The sequence below is a fragment of the Spea bombifrons genome, chromosome 7 (assembly GCF_027358695.1).
Source record: "Spea bombifrons isolate aSpeBom1 chromosome 7, aSpeBom1.2.pri, whole genome shotgun sequence".
Classification (NCBI taxonomy): domain Eukaryota; kingdom Metazoa; phylum Chordata; class Amphibia; order Anura; family Pelobatidae; genus Spea; species Spea bombifrons.
The window spans coordinates 26154393-26177778 of record NC_071093.1 but is presented as its reverse complement, the minus strand read 5'-3'; the positions used below and the strand labels follow the sequence as shown (position 1 = coordinate 26177778).

Genomic DNA, 23386 nt, shown 5'->3' with positions numbered 1-23386 from the left:
CACACACACCAGGACAGGCTCTGCCACCCCGCCACCCAAACACACACACCAGGACAGGCTCTGCCACACCGACACCCAAAACACACACCAGGGCAGGCTCTGCCACACCGACACCCAAACACACACACACCAGGGCAGGCTCTGCCACACCGTCACCCAAGCACACACACATACACACACACACACCAGGACAGGCTCTAGCACACAGTCACCCAAACACACACCAGGACAGGCTCTGCCACACCGCCACCCAAACACACACATGCCAGGACAGGGTCTGCCACAACGACACCCAAACACACACACCAGGATAGGCTCTGCCACACCACCACCCAAACACACACACCAAGACAGGCTCTGCCACACCGTCACCCAAACACATACCAGGACAAGCTCTGCCACACCGACGCCCAAACACACACCAGGACAGGCTCTGCCACCCCGACACACACGCACCAGGACAGGCTCTGCCACACCGACACCCAAATACCAGCACAGTCTCTGCCACACCGACACCCAAACACCAGCACAGTCTCTGCCAAACCGACACCCAGACACACACACACCAGGACAGGCTCTGCCACACTGATACCCAACACCAGGACAGGATCTACCACACCGACAACCAAACACACACACCAGGACAGGCTCTGCCACACCGACACCCAACACACACAGGCTCTGCCACACTGACACCCAGACACACACACAGGACAGGCTCTGCCACACTGAAGCATAAAAATTGATTTTCTACACTGCTTTGTCATTAACTGCCCCTTTTGTATTTTTGCCCCCTTGTGTATTGACTCCCCAGCCAGGCCCCTTTACTATTGATTGTGCCCCCCCACAACCTTGTGTATTTCCCCCCTTTGTGCATTTATGCCCCCATACACACCCTCTTGTCTATTGATGCCCCAACTGCCATGTGTATTACCCCCCAGCCACACACACCCCTGTTTATATTTATTTTGTAATGCCACAACCCAACAATTTTTTTGGTAATACTTAAATTTTTTTCCTGCTCTCCTCCGATGTGATGACCTTCTCCTTGCCACAAGGAACACCTTCTGTGAGCCCGCCCCCTTGAATGTCACATTGTTCAAAGTGGCCTTACAGCCACACGACGGCTGCTTTGAACTTCGCACCCGGGAGGCTGCCGTTGGATGCCCCTGATCTAGGCTAATCTCCACCCACAGTGTCTTCACATTACTGTCATCATGCACACCTTCCTTAATCATTCCACCATGTTTCAGTGACACGGATCAAATCATACTGTTCATCACTTACCAATATCTCCAGCTCACCTATTTTGTTTGCCAAGCAATTTTGCATTTCCTAAAAGACATGGTTACTACCCATTTTTGGTTTATCAGTTGACAAATACTTCATGACTGCAGGCTTCGTACAGTGTAGCTCCATGTTGTCTATGCTAACTACACCACTGCTCTCACCCTGTTCCCATAGCTCGACCCCCTTCCCAGTCTACTCTAGCTAGCACTTCATTTCTATCTTTATCCTCCCCCCCAAAACCTAATTTTAAAAGATCCTCGATTCCTCTGGCCATCCTCTACCCTAGCCCCTCTTCATTGAGGTGCAGTCCATCCATTCTGTAGAGTCTGTAGCCGACTGCAAAGTCTGCCCAGTGCTCCAAAACCACAAATCCCTCTTTCTTACACCACACTCTTAGCCACGCTCCTTGATGCTGTCTCCTTTGATGTAGCGCGTGGTATCAGTAATATTACAGAGAATATTACCATGGAGGTCCTTTGCCGAAGTTTCTGACCTAGTACCCTAAAATAATTTTCAAGGACTCCCACCTGCCCTTAACTTTGTCGTTAGTACCAATGTGTACTGCGAACGCTGGAACATCTCCAGGCCCTCCAAACAATCTGTCTACCTGGTCCGCAATATGTCGAACCCGAGCTCCCGGGAGACAGCATACTGTTCGGCATTTGGGGTCTTGGTGGCAGATTACCCTATCAACCTTCTTTATAATTGAATCCCCTACCACCAGCACCTGTCTAGCCTTCCTTGCCTTATGGCTCCCCACTATGCTGGAGAGGCTACTCTAGAAGAGTCAGCCAGTCCCAGAAATGCTTCCTCTGAGCTGGTCTCCCCAGCATCTTCGCACAAACTGGCAAACATGTTGGGGTGATCTAGCCCAGAACAAGCCTCCCTAGCTCTCCGACCTCTGCTGCCCCTTACACAACGAACTCAGCTCTCTGCCCTCGAGACCTCTTCTTCCCCATATCCACCCCCCTCTAAACGGGGCTCCAGCCAATGCCTGCTCCGTAAGCTCCTCTCCATGTTGTCTATGTCCCTCAGTGTTGCCAGTTGCCTCCTTAGATCTAGTATAGTACATTCCAAAGTAGCAACCTGCTCACACTTGCTCCAAGAGCGCATACATGTTGCAAGACATACACCGAGTGGCATTATCCACCATGCTCACTAATGTGACACAATATATTTAAATATATATATGGAATTACAGAGATTTATACTTTACCCTCCTTGCTTTTTACAGCAGCTACGGTAAATGCAGCAGTGCCTGCAAAAGCATTTTGCAGGTATGTGGCACTCCCCCCCCAAAAAAAAAATAATGTTGGCAAGATTGTATATTTCACACATTTGTAAATGATTAACTTGTAAAGTTTAAATAAATAACATTTACTGAAAAGATATGGTACAGCATAACTCCTATCACTATATGCTAAACCAGACATTCATAGTAGTGCCCCCCCCTTGACTAGTGGCACCCCTTAGGTATGCTACTGCCAGATTTTATTATTTTTATAGGAAATTAGATATGATCAAAAAGTAGGGGGTAAGAAAGTCCTGAGAAAGGGAGGTTAATGAGCTGGCTACACAACACCCAAGCTTTTATTGACAAAATACAGGGCAGAGGAAGGGGAGATCACATGGTCCCCACAGACTTTAGTTGCTAGGCATCGACGTTAAACGCACTGTCAACGTCATTACATAAAGGAAGACACGTGAGAAAAGGACAGCGGAAATGCGATGAAGTAGCTGGATAGGAAAGTACTTTACTTAAGTGCAGGTCAGTACAGGGATTTATTTAATTGTGTGTTATTATGGTGATGCAGCAATAAGCGTCATGTGAGGGAATGCGATTTATAGAATTGCCAACATGTATAACGTTAGATATAGCTAATGGGACACAGAAGCGCAGCAATGCGGAGATTGTTTGTTTTGTAGGAGTCTTGTGACGTATTAATGTCCTCCAAGACGATGCAACATACCACTAAACATGTGGAATGCCTGCGTGTCGCAGTGCAATTATTTGTATGACGTTTCGGTGCGGTGACGGCTGTGCACGGGCGCAGGAAGTGTTACAAGTGCTTGTTATTTGCAACGGAAAGAGCAGCGGTACAGCAAGGCAATACCCGGAAAAACATTAGTCCCAGGCACGTACGAGTACAGGTGAAAGTGTGTGGTGTTATAAACCATTGTATGTAGTTCTAGTGCCGAATATGTGCTAGAATAAAGTTTTTAGCATTCATAGCCCCCCCCCGTGCCCCAATACACGTGCGATTAAGGGTGCTGAGAAAAAAAAGCTGTCAATTTGCTGATAAAATAAATCCTCGAACATTCAGTAATAATCCCATGTTAGTGAGAACCTTCCCCAATACTTTTTTTCAGAGGTATTAAAGGAGACAAGTACAGTTGTAGAGAGCAGTGTGTTATTGGTGGTTGCAATATCTTGGTGATTTAAAAAAAAATAAATAAAAAAAAAGGTTGTAGAAATAATTTTGTAGGCCATGTATGTTCTGCTGGGATTATGGGATCTCTGAAACATTTTGGATGTGAGATGTTTCAAATATTATAATAAGGGATAATAAAATAAGGATACACAGAACTAACCGAATTGGTGGATAAACTGTGTGACAGCTCATACTTTCGAAGTATGGAGTGTATAGTTGGAAAAGGTGGGTTTTTGTGCACTTATTGAGCACATTGAGGCATACAGTGCGTAGTGGTTGATTGGAAATCAAATTCATGGATTCAGAAGTGCTGTAAATGTTGTTTGCTACTTGTGTGGTGTGAGTTGGCCTCTGCAGAAATACATTCCCCCAAAAAGGTGCTTTCAGCACTTCGTCATATTTAAAGGAAAGCTGCTGATTTGGGTTTTTTTTCTTCCCTAAAGCGGGAGTTTGCAGAAGTACCGTAAATAGTCTTCTTGAATTCACCATACATTATAAGATGCCATCTGTGGTAACTTTCTCTGTGAGAAGGGTTGTGCTGGCCATGCATGAGCCGTAGTTGAATCAGTGGGTTGAATAATGAAACCTCGCAGATTTTGCTTCATACATGGTCCTCCAACCTATTCTTGGGGCAGATGTTCACTGGAACTGAAACCGTAACTCTTTCAATTTACTTTTATTTGTCTATAAATGTATAGCTCAAGATAACAACATTTTTTGAAAACACTTTTTGATGTTATCATGTGATCTTATAACTACTCAAAATGAAAACACATTTGCATTAGTACTAGATAATGAAGCAGTGATCTGTTCAGAGCAAATATTCATAAAAAAATCCAGGAGGCAATAATTGCAATAAAGTTTTTTTCTTGAGATATGTCTTGTAAATACTTATCCATTATCTTAATGTACCTTCTGTGTGATCGTCTTTAACATAAGTATTGAAACCACACTAAAAAAGTTCTAAACAATAAAAACACATTATCATACACAGGACCAGTGAAGTTTATATAGAATTCAGAAGTTTAATATAGAAAAGGTTTGAGCTATACCACCTTGTTTACTGAGAAAGTGGTAGGTAAGTAGAACAGCCTCTCAGCAGATGTGAGACACACATGGGATAGGCATATGACTGTCCTGAATCTGAGATGATGCCATGGTCTGATTAAGTGAGGGACCCTTACATACGCAGCAACATAAAATACAACCAACACATGTACCTTGACAACGTGGCTTCCAGGGTTTCTCCAGCCCCAAACGCAGTAATATATTTCTCTCACATTTTATTGTGTTTGTGCTCTAAATGCTTCTTACATCTGCTGAATGTAATGCTAATCTGGGTATTTTAAGGGACAATTGAACATTATAAAAAAATATTACATTGTAGGGTGTGTTTTGCAGATATGTTCTGATTCACAATTAAAATAAGTCTGTCTATAGATGTTATAACTGGCCAATCTAAATCTTGAGGCTTCAAGTCTTTATGTATTTAACTATGATTCCTGCATATTACCCAACATCTGTTTTTTCTATGGCTTACACATGGGATTGATAGAGAGAGAGATGGAAAGTTCCCGGACTGCATTGTTTGCTTTGTCTGCACTCTTTCAAGCTTGTGAAGTGTCCCACTTACCAGTATATGCAACCTCCTAATTCCATAAGTTAGAAGTGTTGTCTGCGTTTTTGGGGTTATTGGGATATTAAACCATAATATAAATGTCAGTTCTACTTTATAAAATAAATCACAGATCTTTTAAACCTGTATACTATTTATAAGTATTTTTTTGCTTAACTATTTATATAAAAATTATGCCTCTTACTTTCAGTTGACCTCATACCTCTGTCACATCAGATTCTGCCTCGCCCTAAAGATAGCTTTACAGAGGAACTCAATGGTTGTAAACAATTGCAGTCTCGTGTGGTGCCTGCTAAAGCAATGAAGTCTAGGAGTTGTTCAGTAAAACTCTCCCTTAGTTGACCCCTTGGCGACAATTAATGTCATGACTTAAATCTATGATCGCTTGTATTTCCCCAATGGTGTTGCTGTAATGCCTCAGTGTCGTAGTGTTCTGGGGGTGATGAAAGGTGTTGGGCTTGTACCAGACATAGTGTTTTCCTTGATGGCCAAAAAGCTAAATTTGAGTCTCATCTGAACAGAGCTCCATCTTCCTTACGTTTGGGAGTCTCTCACATGCCTTTTGGCAAGCAGCAAACGCGTTTGCTTTTCTTCTTTAATCATTTGCTTTTTTATGGCTGCTCTTCCGTAAAGCCTAGATCTATGCAGAGTACGGCTTAAAGTCGTCCTACGGACAGATGCTCACATCTCCGCTGTGGAGCTTTGCAGCGCCTTTGACGTTTTCTTTGGTCTTTTTGTTACCTCTCTAATGCCCTCCTGCCTGGTCTGTGGGTTTTGGTGTGTGGCCCTTGGCAGTTTTAACAAGGCATCTTGCATCCTGCCATAAATGTTATCTGGAGTCCTGGCCAGACCTAATCATAAAACCAGTGGGGCAGGAACAGCACCTAAGCAGGGCATCTTCAAAGGATATAAGTGATACCGTGAAAAAACCTGAAATACGTGCTACTATAGGAAAAAAGTAAATAAGTGAATGAATGTGTGTGTTGAATAATATTTCCCAAATTGGAACCGCAGCTACCCAAAAACACTTTTCCTCAAAGTGTAAAATACACAAACCAAACTTATATGGGGAGCAGGTGCATAAAAGGGGGAAAAAAGCAAAATAGTGTAAATAATATACCCGAAAGATATGTTTGGTACCTGTACGCTTCTATTAACATGCTGGGCGCAATTACCCCAGAGTTATTAATGTAAATGTGATGTATTAAGGCAGGAGTTTGCTGACAGGTTGTAAAGTGTCTGGGCTACACACTCCGCTTCCCACGTGACACCAAATTGGTGGACTCCAAGAGAAAAAAATAAGGGTTCTATAAGAATAGGAACCAGAGATTAAAATATAGAATTTCTTTATTTTGACAAGGGACCGTAACATAAAGTAATTCCCACAGATTATTTTTCTTGTGTTTTATCCCTGTTTATTTTTTTACTGTTTTGTATGTATGAACAGGTTTAGGATTAAGGTGTAGTTGCTCTGCACCCTTTGAGGAAAGCGGCGAGTGAGCCTGCGGGCTGGTTTTTGCCATTAACCCTTTTTTACGTCCACGTTCTCCTCAACATGGCGGTGAGGGCCTCTTGTGTTGTGTTAGTTTTGGGGCGTCCGTGATGCCATATTATTTCCATTTCTTAATAATGGATTTAATGGTGCTCTGTGGGATGTTCAAAGTTTTGGATGTTTTTTTTATAACCCAGTCCTGATCTGTACTTCTCCACAACTTTGTCCTTGACCTGTTTGGGGAGTTCCTTGGTCTTCATGGTGCCGCTTGCTTGGTGGTGCCCCTTCCTCAGTGGTGTTGCAGACTGTGGGGCCTTTCAGAACAGATGTGTGTCTGTAGATACTGAGGTCATGCGACACCTAGGTTGCACACAGGTGGACATTAAGTAATAGTTACTTCTGAAGGCAATTAGCTGCACCAGATCTACATATAGTGGATATTAGGGCTGCAACTAACGATTATTTTAATAATCGATTAGTTGGCCGATTATTTTGTCGATTAATCGATTAATCGGATAAAAAAAATGAATGTAAATTTTTCATTTATTTAAAATAATTTACTAAACAAATGATGTTAAATACAAACAGCAGAATAAAAAAACTTTGATAATACATTTCTTGTCTTTATTTCCCAACCAGCCCCCCAATATATGCACATTTGAGCCCAGGCTTGCTACGCTGCCTCCCAGACATGCCACGCTGCCTACCACAGCACTCCACGCTGCCTCCCACATATGCCACTCCACGCTGCCTCCCACATATGCCACTCCACGCTGCCTCCCACACTTGCCACTCCACTCTACCCCCCACATGCCACTGTGCCTGATACGCCTTATACCCCCTGAAACACCACTCCATCCTCCCCAGACATGCCACCCTGCCCTCCCCACATATGCCACGCCATGCTGCCTCCCACATCTGCCACTCCACAATGCCTCCCACATATGCCACTCCACGCTGCCTCCCACATCTGCCACTGTGCCTGATACGCCTTATATCCCCTGATACCCCACTCCATCCTCCCCAGACATGCCACCCTGCCTCCCAGACATGCCACTTCTCTATCCCCAGTAGGGCTGCAACAACTAATCGATAAAATCGATAATAATCGATAATGAAATTCGTTGGCAACGAATTTCATTATCGATTAGTTGAATCGATTATTATCGATTATAAAATGAGGGTTTTTTCAGAGCAAACGCTCTGAAAAATCCCCCTCATTATATAATCCGTTTCGTCTGACTCACCGTCTCACAGCAGCAGCTCCTACTTACTCCCCCTCCCTGTAATCACTGTGACAACTGGCCCCGCCCCTTCCTTCTCCAGGCCAGAACCACATGGCTGTGACACTCATCTAACTGTAAGTATATGTGTATATATATATATATATATATGTGTATATTAGGGCTGCAACAACTAATCGATAAAATCGATAATAATCGATAATGAAATTCGTTGGCAACGAATTTCATTATCGATTAGTTGAATCGATTATTATCGATTATAAAATGAGGGTTTTTTCAGAGCAAACTCTCTGAAAAATCCCCCTCATTATATAATCCGTTTAGTCTGACTCACCGTCTCACAGCAGCAGCTCCTACTTACTCCCCCTCCCTGTAATCACTGTGACAACTGGCCCCGCCCCTTCCTTCTCCAGGCCAGAACCACATGGCTGTGACACTCATCTAACTGTAAGTATATATATATATATATATATATATATATATGTATGTATGTAATATATATATATATTTGGGCTACTGAAAGTTAGGGGAGGTGGGGGTTAATTTAGGGGCAGTTATGGTTAGTGGGGTGTTTAGGGTTAATTTAGGGGCAGTTATGGTTAATTGGGTGTTTAGGGTTAATTTAGGGGCAGTTATGTTAATAGGGTGTTTAGGGTTAATTTAGGAGCAGCTGTGGTTAATGGGGTGTTTGGGGTTAATTTGAGGCAGTTGTGGTTAATGGTGTGTTTAGGGTTAATTTAGGGGATGCTGTGGTTGATGGAGTCTTTAGGATTAATTTAGGGGATGCTGTGGTTAAGGGGGTGTTAAGGGTTAATTTAGGGGCAGTTATGGTTAATGGGGAGTTTAGGGTTAATTTAGGGGAATCTAAATCCTGGGGGCAGTGAAGTGACATATCTGGGGGTATAAGGCATATACAGTATATAAGGCATATGTGGGGAGGGCAGTGTGGCATGTCTGGGGAGGACGGAGTGGTGTATCAGGGTGTATAAGGCATATCTGGGGGTAGAGTGGCATATCTGGGGGTAGAGAAGTGGCATGTCTGGGGAGGATGGAGTGGGGTATCAGGGGATATAAGGCGTATCAGGCACAGTGGCAGATGTGGGAGGCAGCGTGGAGTGGCAGATGTGGGAGGCAGCGTGGCATATGTGGGAGGCATTGTGGAGTGGCAGATGTGGGAGGCAGCATGGCGTGGCATATGTGGGGAGGGCAGGGTGGCATGTCTGGGGAGGATGGAGTGGTGTTTCAGGGGGTATAAGGTGTATCAGGCACAGTGGCATGTGGGGGGTAGAGTGGCGTGGCAGATGTGGGAGGCAGCGTGGCGTGGCAGATGTGGGAGGCAGCGTGGCGTGGTATATGTGGGAGGCAGCGTGGAGTGCTGTGGTAGGCAGCGTGGCATATGTGGGGGGGCAGCATGGCATGTCTGGGAGGCAGCGTAGCAAGCCTGGGCTCAAATGTGCATATATTGGGGGCCTGGTTGGGAAATAAAGACAAGAAATGTATTATCAAAGTTTTTTTATTCTGTTGTTTGTATTTAACATCATTTGTTTAGTAAATTATTTTAAATAAATGAAAAATTTACATTCATTTTTTTTATCCGATTAATCGATTAATCGAAAAAATAATCGGCCAACTAATCGATTATTAAAATAATCGTTAGTTGCAGCCCTAGTGTATATATGTATGTAATATACATATATATATATCTTTGGGCTACTGAAAGTTAGGGGAGGTGGGGGTTAATTTAGGGGCAGTTATGGTTAGTGGGGTGTTTAGGGTTAATTTAGGGGCAGTTATGATTAATTGGGTGTTTAGGGTTAATTTAGGGGCAGTTATGTTAATAGGGTGTTTAGGGTTAATTTAGGAGCAGCTGTGGTTAATGGGGTGTTTGGGGTTAATGGTGTGTTTGGGGTTAATGGTGTGTTTAGGGTTAATTTAGGGGATGCTGTGGTTGATGGGGTCTTTAGGGTTAATTTAGGGGATGCTGTGGTTAAGGGGGTGTTAAGGGTTAATTTAGGGGCAGTTATGGTTAATGGGGAGTTTAGGGTTAATTTAGGGGAATCTAAATCCTGGGGGCAGTGAAGTGACATATCTGGGGGTATAAGGCATATACAGTATATAAGGCATATGTGGGGAGTGCAGTGTGGTATGTCTGGGGAGGACGGAGTGGTGTATCAGGGTGTATAAGGCATATCTGGGGGTAGAGTGGCATATCTGGGGGTAGAGAAGTGGCATGTCTGGGGAGGATGGAGTGGTGTTTCAGGGGGTATAAGGCGTATCAGGCACAGTGGCATGTGGGGGGTAGAGTGGAGCGGCAGATGTGGGAGGCAGCGTGGCGTGGCAGATGTGGGAGGCAGCGTGCAGTGGCAGATGTGGGAGGCAGCGTGGAGTGCTGTGGTAGGCAGCGTGGCATATGTGGGGGGGCAGCATGGCATGTCTGGGAGGCAGCGTAGCAAGCCTGGGCTCAAATGTGCATATATTGGGGGGCTGGTTGGGAAATAAAGACAAGAAATGTATTATCAAAGTTTTTTTATTCTGCTGTTTGTATTTAACATCATTTGTTTAGTAAATTATTTTAAATAAATGAAAAATTTACATTCATTTTTTTTATCCGATTAATCGATTAATCGAAAAAATAATCGGCCAACTAATCGATTATTAAAATAATCGTTAGTTGCAGCCCTAATCCCCAGATATGCCACTCTACCCCCAGATATGCCTTATACACCCTGATACACCACTCCGTCCTCCCCAGACATGCCACACTGCCCTCCCCACATATGCCTTATATACTGTATATGCCTTATACCCCCAGATATGTCACTTCACTGCCCCCAGGATTTAGATTCCCCTAAATTAACCCTAAAGTCCCCATTAACCATAACTGCCCCTAAATTAACCCTTAACACCCCCTTAACCACAGCATCCCCTAAATTAACCCTAAAGACCCCATCAACCACAGCATCCCCTAAATTAACCCTAAACACACCATTAACCACAACTGCCTCAAATTAACCCCAAACACCCCATTAACCACAGCTGCTCCTAAATTAACCCTAAACACCCTATTAACATAACTGCCCCTAAATTAACCCTAACTGCCCCTAAATTAACCCTAAACACCCCACTAACCATAACTGCCCCTAAATTAACCCCCACCTCCCCTAACTTTCAGTAGCCCAAATATATATATATATATATTACATACATATATACACATTATATACACACACACACACACACACACACACACACACACACACACACACACACACACACACACACACACACACACACACACATACTTACAGTTAGATGAGTGTCACAGCCATGTGGTTCTGGCCTGGAGAAGGAAGGGGCGGGGCCAGTTGTCACAGTGATTACAGGGAGGGGGAGTAAGCAGGAGCTGCTGCTGTGAGACGGTGAGTCAGACTAAACGGATTATATAATGAGGGGGATTTTTCAGAGCGTTTGCTCTGAAAAAACCCTCATTTTATAATCGATAATCGATTCAACTAATCGATAATGAAATTCGTTGCCAACGAATTTCATTATCGATTATTATCGATTTTATCGATTAGTTGTTGCAGCCCTAGTGGATATAAAAAGTCTACACAAATGCCGTCATTTTGGCGCCTAGGTGTTTGCCAGCCTGTTAAATCCCTAAAAATGCCCCCACGTCGCCACAATCGTGGTGGTCGCGGGGGTGCTGCTGCTGCCTGCCCAGGACAGATAGCACAGCTACTAAGAGCCTGCCTTTCAGCCTACTGAGATCACTCCCACAGAGTGATTCTGTAGGCTGAAACCGCAATTGCAGGAAAACCATCAATTGCGTTTTCAGCTGCTACAGACTGAAGGGGGTTGTGACTAACAACTGTTAGTTTAAAAAAAAAAAAAATCCTGGCTCCTAACTTTTTTAGCTGGCGCCTAGATTCACAACAAATGTCAAGCCCTGTGTTAGGATTTACCTGACATTTGCATCTCGGTGCAAAAGCCATGGTCTGCTGGGGGGATCTCATTGTTGAAAGATGTTAGTCAGGAGAAGGGTACAAAATAATTTCCAAAGCATTAGATATACCATGGAACACAGTGAAGACAGTCATCATCAAGTGGAGAAAATATGGCACAACAGAGACATTAGCAAGAACGTCCCTCCAAAATTGAAAAGACGAGAAGAAAACTGGTCAGGGAGGCTTACAAGAGCCCTACTGCAACATTAAAGGAACTGCAGGAATTTCTGGCAAGTACTGGCTGTGTGCTACATGTGACAACAATCTCCCGTATTCTTCATAAAAATGGGGTAGGATGGCAAAACGGAAGCCTTTTCTTTCAAAGAAAAACATCCAAGCCCGGCTGAAGTTTGCAGAAACAAGCATCGAGTCCCCGAAAAGCACGTGGGAAAATGTGTTATGGTCTGATGAAACCAAAGTTTAACTTTTTGGCCATAATTCCAAAAGGTACGCTGCAACAACAAAAACACATCACCCAAAGAACACCATACCCACAGTGAAGGATGGTGGCAGCAGCATCATGCTTTGGGGCTGTTTTTCTTCAGCTGGAACTGGGGCCTTAGGGTGGAGGGAATTATGAATAGTTCCAAATACCAGGCAATTGTGGCACAAAACCTTCAGGCGTCTGTTAGGAAGATGAAGCTCACCTTTCAGCACGACAACGACCCAAAGCGCACATCCAAATCCACAAAAGCATGGCTTCACCAGAAGAAGATTAACGTTTTGGAATGGCCCAACCAGAGCCCAGACCTGAATCCAGGTCCAATCCAAACCTGTGGGGTGATCTGAAGAGGGCTGTGCACAGGAGATATCCTCACAATCTGACAGATTTGTAGTGTGTTTGCAAAGAAGAGTGGGCAAATATTGCCACATCAAGATGTGCCATGCTAATAGACTGATTGTTGTAATAAAATCAAAAGGTGCTTCAACAAAGTATTGATTTAAGGGGGTGCACACTTATGCAACCAGGTTATTGTGAGTTTTTTTTTTTTTACCCTCCCCTCAAAGATTGCAAAGATTTCCATCCCCTATGGACGTACTGGTACGCCCAGCCCTTCTTGCAGCGGCAGGGACGCTGTTTGACAGCCTGGACTCCAACCCCCCACACACAGCAGAAGCCGGCTTTCTGCTGTCTGATCTGATGTAACAGCTTCTGGCATGAAAGCCGGAAAGCTGTTACATTTTAAACTACTTTAAGGCAATATCCCCCCCACCTGCTAATTTTGGAGGAGTTTGGTGAGGATGCATGAGGTATATAAATTACCATAGTAGAATACCGTGGGTTGTCTAATTTTCATAATCATATTTTAAACATAGTTTTATGTAGCGGCTTTAAAATCTGTGAGCACTATTAAAGTTAGAGACTCAGAATACCCCATTTGGAAATATTACATTTTGGAGGAAGAATATGCATGTTTTTTAATATTGGCCTTATAACTTCTAAAACTTCGTATTTCCTCGATTACAAGACAAGGTTTTTTTTTCCAGAGCAAATGCTCTGAAAAATATCCCTTTTCTTGTATTTGATGTTGTCTTATCAGAGGTATGGCTACAAGACTAAGATCCAGATCCCCCGCAGCGCTGCAGGAGACACCTGGATCCTCCTGGCTGGCAGCTGGTAGAGGTCTGTGCGATGCGTGCAGACAACCTCAGCTTCTGCCGGGGCTTCTATGACATGGCTTTCCTGTTCTCTACCATAAACGTCCCGGTGGGCGTGCCGGCAGCAGCTAAGGCGGGACATGACCTTCCAGTGCTCAGTCATAGAAGCCCCGGCGGAAGTACCAACCAGCAGCAGCGGAGATTGTCTGCGCACATCACACAGACCTCCACTGGCTGCCCCTACGAGACACCAGGGAGTCTGCAGCACAGGTCACAAGTAAAGGGATGCCCTGGTAAGTCGGGGGGGCGGAGTAACAGTGGCGTGGGGGGTATAATGGTCTTCTGGAGGCATAGTGGGTTAAAAGGCATATCAGGGAGTTAGAGTGGGATATAGGGAGGGGTATAAGGCAAATCTGGGGGGCAGATGTGCATAGCTGGGGCTAGAGTGGCAAATAAAAGGAAATTAAAAAAAAATAATTTTTCTCAATGAGTTTTTATTAAATATGAAAAAATAGTGTACATTATTAGTCTTATATTCAGGCTTTTTTTCCTAAATTAGTATTCAAATTATATGGGGGTTCATCTTATGCAGCAAATACGGTAAATTCCTAGGTATGTGTAGTTTATCCAAACTAGAGAAGGGGAGGTCTGGAAAATTTTTATTTTTAATTTTTTTTTCTTCTTGGCAATGTTTTTACAACCGTAACTAATATGTTTGACATATTTATATGTGAAGACCTTCATAAAAGACTTATAAGACTTTAGAGACATAGTCCAAAATCATTGCAAGCTCTCTCACCCCGAGACAAGCAAATCCAGGAAGACAATTCAAATACAGATAATGCAATTTTCAAATAAAGGCAATATACATTTCTGTCTCTAGGGCTGGGAAAAAAGGTTTCAGTTTAGTTGGCTTGTGGCTGGGCAGTTCAGTTGTGGGCAGAGGCTCAGACCTCTCCACTCTTGCATTTTTTTTCTCACTGGGTCATTAAGGAAGGAGATCAAGTTAAACAAATCACAATGTTTTATATATTTCCCTAAGCACTGTTTTTCGGAAAACTGGAGTTTGTGATCCAGCATGTTATTTGGCTCACCATTTTTCCCAAAATATCAACCCAAAATGGCATATGCTTTCTTCAAGCTATAAACACTCTCCATTTTTTTATTTTATTAATAAAACTATTGCTGAGGAATTCCCCGTTGACTAAGCATCGTCCCAAAATGAGTAACAAATCCTAACAGAAATAAATAATTATTAAAAATGCCCAAAATATAGAAGACACACAGGTATGTCCTAGAGGTAATCCTGCCAAAAAACAAAAATATAAGGGAGTTGACGCTAAATGCTGGCCCCAATTTCATAATGCTAGTTTACAAAAACTCTGCAAAGCGTAACCCCTTAGCAACAAAGCCCGTACATGTACGGGCTTGCAGTGCAACGTGATAACGACAAAGCACGTTTTTACCGCTATCGGCGGCTTTGCAGCATCCACAAAACCGTGGATCCGGAGAAGAAAGTCCTCCCCGCAAGAAAAATGGCCACCGCCGCATCGATCATCAAAGATTGCCACGGCGGCAGGCTAAAACAGCTTAGGAAGCGATCAGAATAGTTTCCTAAGCGTAAACGGTGTTGCTGACATGCCTCAATATCAAGGCATGTAGCAACACAACCCCCCTACCCCGATAGCCATCATGTAAATGACGTTGCCGCCATTCACAACAATAGAAAAATGAATGAGTTCACAGAGGGTCTATCCAGGTACTGCATGCAAGGTCATGCTCGCTAATCAGTGTGAATAGTAAAAAATTCTTCAAAGATACCTGAAATAGGATATGTGGGCAGAGTTTTTGACACACCTCTCAAAAAGGGCCTTTTAGTCCCTGGACAACCTAACCATCCCATGCATGCTGGGTATCACTGCGCTCAGGAGATAATGCGGAACACATATTGGGGTGGTATTTGGAAGTGACATATACCAGGTGTGGTAAATGTATACCTGGAGTAAATTGTGTGGGGGGGAAAAATAGTTTTCAAAAATATATGGTTTGATGGGGTAAATTGCATTGGCCTGCATCAAAGATACCCGAAAACGCATAGGGCAGAATGTTTAGCTTTGAGGAAAAAATGGTTTTGAAATAGCAAAACGCTACTGGTACTTATTGCCGCCATAACATGCAAAAAACATAAAAACATTGGGTATTTCTAAACTCAGGACAAATAGTAGAATCTATTTAGCAGGTTTTTTCCCAGCACTTATAGGGAACATACTATAAGGTGTACATTATTTGTAGAATTTTTATGCTTATGGCTTAACGGGTTTGGGGGCTGTGAACGGGGGCAGGAGGCTTATACTTTTTTAGATGTTGTGTTAGGGAAATGGGATGTAAGGTTTTTTTTTATATATATTTTTTAAAATGGTTAGGGGTCCTCTTAGTGACCTCTTGAACATGTTGTTAATGCCAGTGATGCCAGTGTCACAATTACATCACTTAGCTCACTTTGTTCAAATGTCATGACGTGTCAGGCACGTCATAGGTCGTTAAGTGACCGTTTGCATGACGTACCTGACCCGGCAATGGACGTTAAGGGGTTAAAAACGCGCCGGCAGCTGTTACAGGAGATCGGGCAGCGATACTGGCTTCTGCTGACAGGGGGTAGTCTAGGCTGTCAAACACGGGAGGCAGCCTGATCCCCCGTGTAGCTGCAAGAAGGTCAGGACGCACCTGTACGTCCGTAGGGGTTTCTTGAGATGTGTTTTATGGACTTACCGGTATGTCTATAGGGGACTGATATGGTTAAATTCCATTATAATAGCATGTTTAAATTAAAACATTCATTTTTCTGTTTTTGTTTTAGGTTGTTTTGGTTATGTGAATGTTCAAAAGAATGGCGGAGGGAGCAACACATGAAGAACCAGGTCCTCTGAATAAGGTTTTTGGTTCTGGAAGGAAAGGTATGATTTATAAGGTAGCTTCCACCATAATAATTGTTTTTTCTTTTATTTTGCTTTCTGAGGTATATGTTTTTTTCACTTTTTTTAAGATAGTATTATGACTAGCAAACAAAGAATGGCGTCCTTCCTTACAATAAAATAAGTCTGATCTCTGAAATGGTTGATGACTCACTCAGTCAAGCCCCACAAAATGGGGTCCACAAGAAAAACGTTTTTTAAAATGCATACCTCACGTGCATAGGTTTTTTCTGTACAGTATTTCTGTAATCTGGAGATGCAACTGAATACATTTTGGTGGGTTTCTCTGGTTACATGTGATCAAAAAATGGTTGGGGAAAAAAAACAAAAATTAATGTTACAGGCTGCACCGAAATGAAAATTCTGAACTGAAACTGAAGATTCTGGATGCGCTTGGCCAAAACCGAAAATGACCCCCCCACACACACACACACAAACACCATGAAAAATGACATATATATATAATAGCCAACGGCAATCGCTTCCTTTCATGCCAAGTGTGCCAATACATGGTGGAATCTGGGTATGCCTGGGCAAGACAGGGATGGGATTGCTGTTTGCAATCATATATGTTTAGTATAGCAATCATACTCCTACCATGCACAAGTATGGCTAGCTACCCCCCTTGTGTATTGATGCTGCCAGTTTCTGCCACCGATATTTTGGTGCATCCCTAGTTACAGCTCCCTCAGCCAGAGGTTGGTGACCAAGTGGTTTTATGGCAAGTGTCCTTATCCTCCTAGTAAAATACCCTGGGAATATATTTTTGTGGGGCTATTATGAGCTGGTATGTTGATAAACGGTCCTAAATGAGACATGGGCCTCACAAAATAATATTTAGAAATATCAAGTTTGGAAAAAGGAGCATGTTCAATATTTTCCCTCTAACTTCCAAATAACATTAAGAAATATCCCTGTGACACTGACATTCATATATTTTGTGGTATTTTGGTCACCAGAGCTGGTCTGGAGACCATTATCATAGTAAAATATTATTAGGAAAAAAAATTTTGTTTAAAATATTTTCATTACACCAATGAATTCATACGCCATGACGATATATCTCAAAATAGTATCAAAAGAGTGCTCTATCTGTCCTTGAAGAAACAATATATAATTTTAGGGATGCGCTGATATATCGGTGGCCGAAATATATCAGCCGAAAAAGGGCGTTATCGGCAAAATGCAGAACGTATTCGTCTGCAGGGGCCAGGCTGCTTGTACCAGCCAGTACAACAGGAACCCAGCAGAATCCTGTGAATGCACGTCACATGACTCTGTTCCGTTCCTTCTTCCCCTGCGGGCGGGACAAAATAAGTTGCAGAGGGAAGAAGCCAAACCCCTGCAGAAATCTGCGAGAGAGATCTGCAGTTCAGGTAAGGGGGTAGGGGCGGATATATGAGCAAGTATGCATGAATAAATGTTTGTGTGTGTGATAGCTTGGATGTGTAAGTGGGTGGGGGAGTGTAGCATGGTATAGGGAGGTTCCAGCATGTACTGGCTACCTAGACATGATAGGAGTGTGATTGCTGTTGGCAATCATATATATTGTGTTTTTTTTTTTCAATTTTGGTGTGTTAACCACACCTTTATTAAACGTAACTAGGGCTGCAACTAACGATTATTTTAATAATCGATTAGTTGGCCGATTATTTTTTCGATTAATCGGATAAAAAAAATGAATGTAAATTTTTCATTTATTTAAAATAATTTACTAAACAAATGATGTTAAATACAAACAGCAGAATAAAAAAACTTTGATAATACATTTCTTGTCTTTATTTCCCAACCAGCCCCCCAATATATGCACATTTGTGCCCAGGCTTGCTACGCTGCCTCCCAGACATGCCATGCTGCCCCCCCACATATGCCACGCTGCCTACCACAGCACTCCACGCTGCCTCCCACATATACCACACCACGCTGCCTCCCACATATGCCACTCCACGCTGCCTCCCACATATGCCACTCCACGCTGCCTCCCACATCTGCCACTCCACGCTGCCTCCCACATCTGCCACTCCACTCTACCCCCCACATGCCACTGTGCCTGATACGCCTTATACCCCCTGAAACACCACTCCATCCTCCCCAGACATGCCACCCTGCCCTCCCCACATATGCCACGCCATGCTGCCTCCCACATCTGCCACTCCACAATGCCTCCCACATATGCCAAGCTGCCTCCCACATCTGCCACTCCACGCTGCCTCCCACATCTGCCACTGTGCCTGATACGCCTTATATCCCCTGATACCCCACTCCATCCTCCCCAGACATGCCACCCTACCTCCCAGACATGCCACTTCTCTACCCCCAGATATGCCTTATACACCCTGATACACCACTCCGTCCTCCCCAGACATGCCACACTGCCTTCCCCACATATGCCTTATATACTGTATATGCCTTATACCCCCAGATATGTCACTTCACTGCCCCCAGGATTTAGATTCCCCTAAATTAACCCTAAACTCTCCATTAACCATAACTGCCCCTAAATTAACCCTTAACACCCCCTTAACCACAGCATCCCCTAAATTAACCCTAAAGACCCCATCAACCACAGCATCCCCTAAATTAACCCTAAACACACCATTAACCACAACTGCCTCAAATTAACCCTAAACACCCCATTAACCACAGCTGCTCCTAAATTAACCCTAAACACCCTATTAACATAACTGCCCCTAAATTAACCCTAAACACCCAATTAACCATAACTGCCCCTAAATTAACCCTAAACACCCCACTAACCATAACTGCCCCTAAATTAACCCCCACCTCCCCTAACTTTCAGTAGCCCAAATATATATATATATATATATATATATATATATATATATATATATACACACACATACACATATTATATATATATATATATATATATATCTTACAGTTAGATGAGTGTCACAGCCATGTGGTTCTGGCCTGGAGAAGGAAGGGGCGGGGCCAGTTGTCACAGTGATTACAGGGAGGGGGAGTAAGTAGGAGCTGCTGCTGTGAGACGGTGAGTCAGACTAAACGGATTATATAATGAGGGGGATTTTTCAGAGCGTTTGCTCTGAAAAAACCCTCATTTTATAATCGATAATAATCGATTCAACTAATCGATAATGAAATTCGTTGCCAACGAATTTCATTATCGATTATTATCGATTTTATCGATTAGTTGTTGCAGCCCTAAACGTAACACACCAAAATTGGACAGAAAAATTCAAATTCTATAATAATAATAATATATACTGTGTATGTTAAATATATATATATATATATGTATGTATGTGTGTGTGTGTGTATATAAAATATATATTGCAGCAATAACACTCCTATCAAGCCCGGGCAACCAGTACACGCTGTAATCTGGGAATGCCTGGGCATGATAGGAGTGTGATTGCTGTTAGCAATCATACATATATATATTTATATATTAATTTTTTTTGTCCAATTTTGCTGTTACTTATTTTTAATAAAAGTGTGGGTTTTTTTGTTTGTTTTTTTAAGGTGGGGGGGCATTTTCGGTTTTGGACCCGAATTTTCATTTTGGTGCATCCCTATATAATTTGTGTGGGCGCATGAAACATTAAAAAGGCGAATTGTCTATCTCCATTTATTTGCCAACCTGCCCCACCAGTTATGCAGATCTGCCTCCCAGATATGCCACTCCGCCCCCCCTGACTTGTCCCCCGTGCTCCAGACTCCTTGGTGTTTTTTTGGAGCAGCCGCTGGACATCTGCACGATGCGTGTGGACAACCTCTGCTTCTGCCCGGCGCTTCCACCAGGGTTTCTTTGACTGGGCACCGGAAGGTCAGGTCACGCCGGCGCTCTGTCAACGAAGCCCCAGCTGGATCCGGGTCCCCTGCAATACATCTTACCAGGCGATAAAATTGACAAACTTTCTATGGATTAGGTACATCGCTGAAAACTTTCAAACTCATCAAGGACATTGAGGTTCCTGCCGATGACTTATAGTGGTTTTGTATAATTAGGTTTTTCTGTGTTTCTCCTTGTTTATGTTTACAAACTGGGTTGTATACTCTGTGTCTAAATTGTTGTCACCTTTGTCAATATTTTTGTACATAAGCAATGTGACGGTCATCGGGAATATATTTATCCAGTCTCTGTGCTCTAACCGAATATTACCTTCCGAGAGCCTGAATAAACCATGTTACTTCATTGTTTAACTGAAATTGGGTTTTATTATATATCTGATCAATGTGGTACTGGGCATTACCGAAGCATCTGCAAGCTGTAGTTGGCTTAAAATATAGCTTGGTGATGACGGCGTATTACCAGTCTGGTGTAGTATTTGTGGTGTTAAGGGTTAAGTGAGTGACCAAAGGGCTGTTATCGTTAACCCTTGCACACCCACACCTTATTTGGCCGGTTATCAGATAGCTAACTGTGATAAACTGGAGGCAGCAGTGGCATACTCCTTTTTGTGTGTATGTTGTTTTTTTTTTGTGTAAGAGCTTTTAATTCTGGTTATTTTTGTTGGAATTCAGCACTAAAGAAATTGTATAGTTTGGGCAATTTCCAGAGACTAAACTCAGTGCTTTCTATAGACACGGTATACAAAACTTCTATAGACACGGTATACCCCACTTCTTGTTTTTCTGTATCTGTTGCAAAATGGAAAATTAGCACCGAATGAAGATTACGGATTTGAGGGAGCTCTGCAATGCCAGAAACTTAATCCCCCACGAAGACCTCATTACTGCCCTTGTCAAGTATGATGCATGCAGACCTGTACCTACCGATGGAGCTATGGCAGAGGAGCCTGTAACCAAAGACTGTTAACTACTGGGGTAACTAACAATCCTAATTCGCAAATGGTGCAGATACTAATTTGCAAGCTGCCCTAAATCTTTTGAGATCTAACAATCCTGAACTCTTGCAAAGATTCTTCAGTATCAGGAAAGGGTGGCAGCACCTCAGACAGACGAAGCCCAGAGGGCACATGAGCTGGAAGTCCGACGCCTGAACAGAGCAATGGCTGTACAGCATCAGCAGAAGGGCAAGTGACCTCTGTGAGCAGCGACCCCGTCCAGAACACTTCCCTCTGATGGAGAAAGATGGGGATCTGGATGTGTTTCTAAGGAGCTTTGAAAAGGTGTGCCCGCAGTATCATCTAGGTAGGCAGATGTGGGCTAAATATCTAACCCCCACACTTGCGTGGAAGAGCCCTGGATATGTTTGCTTTGCTTCCTGTCTACGGTGATCTGGACTACATTATCAAATCTGCTTTGTTACAAAGTTTCAACCTCACCCCAGAGGCCTACAGGAAAAGCTTTTGCACCGTGCAGGTGTGCTAATTAAAGCTACACTAAGCATGTGGGACAGTTGAAAACCACATTTAAGCAGTGTACAAAGGGTCTGAGCATCTCCACCCCTAAGGCCCTCAAGGACCTAATAGTAATGGAACACTTCCTACAGATGAGAAAACATGAGTATAGGGAGTGGGTCTGACCAAAATCCTAAAATAGCAGCTGAGGCAGCAAAGCTAGCCGACAGAGCTCCAGCCACAAAGCATTTTAGTACATCTCAAGGTGTCCCGATCTAAAAAAGGTCAGATATTAAACCACCAACTACAAAGCCAGCAGGAGTGCCAGGAGCCATGGCAGTAGTGGGACAGATGTTTCTATGTAGTACCTGCCCCAAAAAGGAAGAAAAAAATCTCTACAGGTGGCTGATGGACACCCAGCAGTTTTGCTTGTCTAAGGCTAGGTTTCCATTTGGGTTTTTTTTTGCTAAAAACGCCAATAGCGCCACCTGGCGTTTTTTTAGTGGGAAAAACGCAGCAGCCAGATGTTAGCTGTTCTTCAATAGGAAATCGCTAAATGCCATTTCCACTTGGCGTTTTTCTGTCTGGCCTTTTTTCAGTCCTCTTTGGCGTTTTTCTGCTTTTTTGGGCTCTGTGGCAGTTTTTCAAAATCGCAGCATGTTGACACTCTGGCGTTTTTTGCAAGGAAATCATGGCGTTTTTCTCCAATAGAAGTCTATGGGAGAGAAAAAACGCCATGAAAAAGCCATGTGGGTTTATTGTCTTGGCGTTTTTTATGGCGTTTTTTCCACAGTTACAATGCAGAGGATGGACCCAGTATCTGTGTGTCCTACGAGAAATAGGCTGAAAACAAACAGTTTCGCACAAAACAAAGTCCTGGACTGGTTCATATTGAATTTTACACCATTTGGAACAAACATGCCATTACAAACAAACATACCCGACGCATCAACTGGATCCTGCGTGTCAAAAGCAACAGCAAACAATTTGCACCATCATTTGGGGCCAATCTTCCCAGAGGAGCAGACATTCGAAATAAAGCATGCCTTACAAACCACAGAAAAGAGACAAAAGGGTCTACCAAGTAAATGACATCAGGAGAGGGCAGATACTTGCCATTTATCCTAATCCCTTTTAGCTGGGTGAAACTTCTAACTTGTAAAGGCTGGAAAAACTGCCTAAGGTCAAAAAAAGCGATTTCCACAGAAAGGCTAAAACGCCAGAAAAAACTGCAGAAAAACGCCAAAACGCAGGTAAATCGAGTGGCAGTTTTCTTGGCAGTTTTTCATCAAGAAAAAAATGCCGGACAAAAACCCAAGTGGAAACCTAGCCTAAAACAGAGGGGAATGAAGGTGACAACCTACGAAAGGTTATTGTGGGACTAAGGGATACCGGGGCTGCATGCACTCTTGTGAGGCCTGAGGTG

At 43.3% G+C, this 23386-nt stretch overlaps 1 protein-coding gene across 1 annotated transcript in view; it reads left to right on the top strand.

The window, feature by feature from the left end:
• The first annotated feature begins 2988 nt into the window (after positions 1-2988).
• RNF216 (ring finger protein 216) overlaps positions 2989-23386 on the top strand; it is a 76042-nt gene continuing 55644 nt past the window's right edge. Inside the window, exons 1-2 of the mRNA XM_053470675.1 lie at positions 2989-3058; positions 16558-16654. Of these exons, the coding sequence (XP_053326650.1) occupies positions 16576-16654 (79 nt within the window). The 5' untranslated portion in view covers positions 2989-3058; positions 16558-16575. The remainder of the gene's footprint in view (positions 3059-16557; positions 16655-23386) is intronic.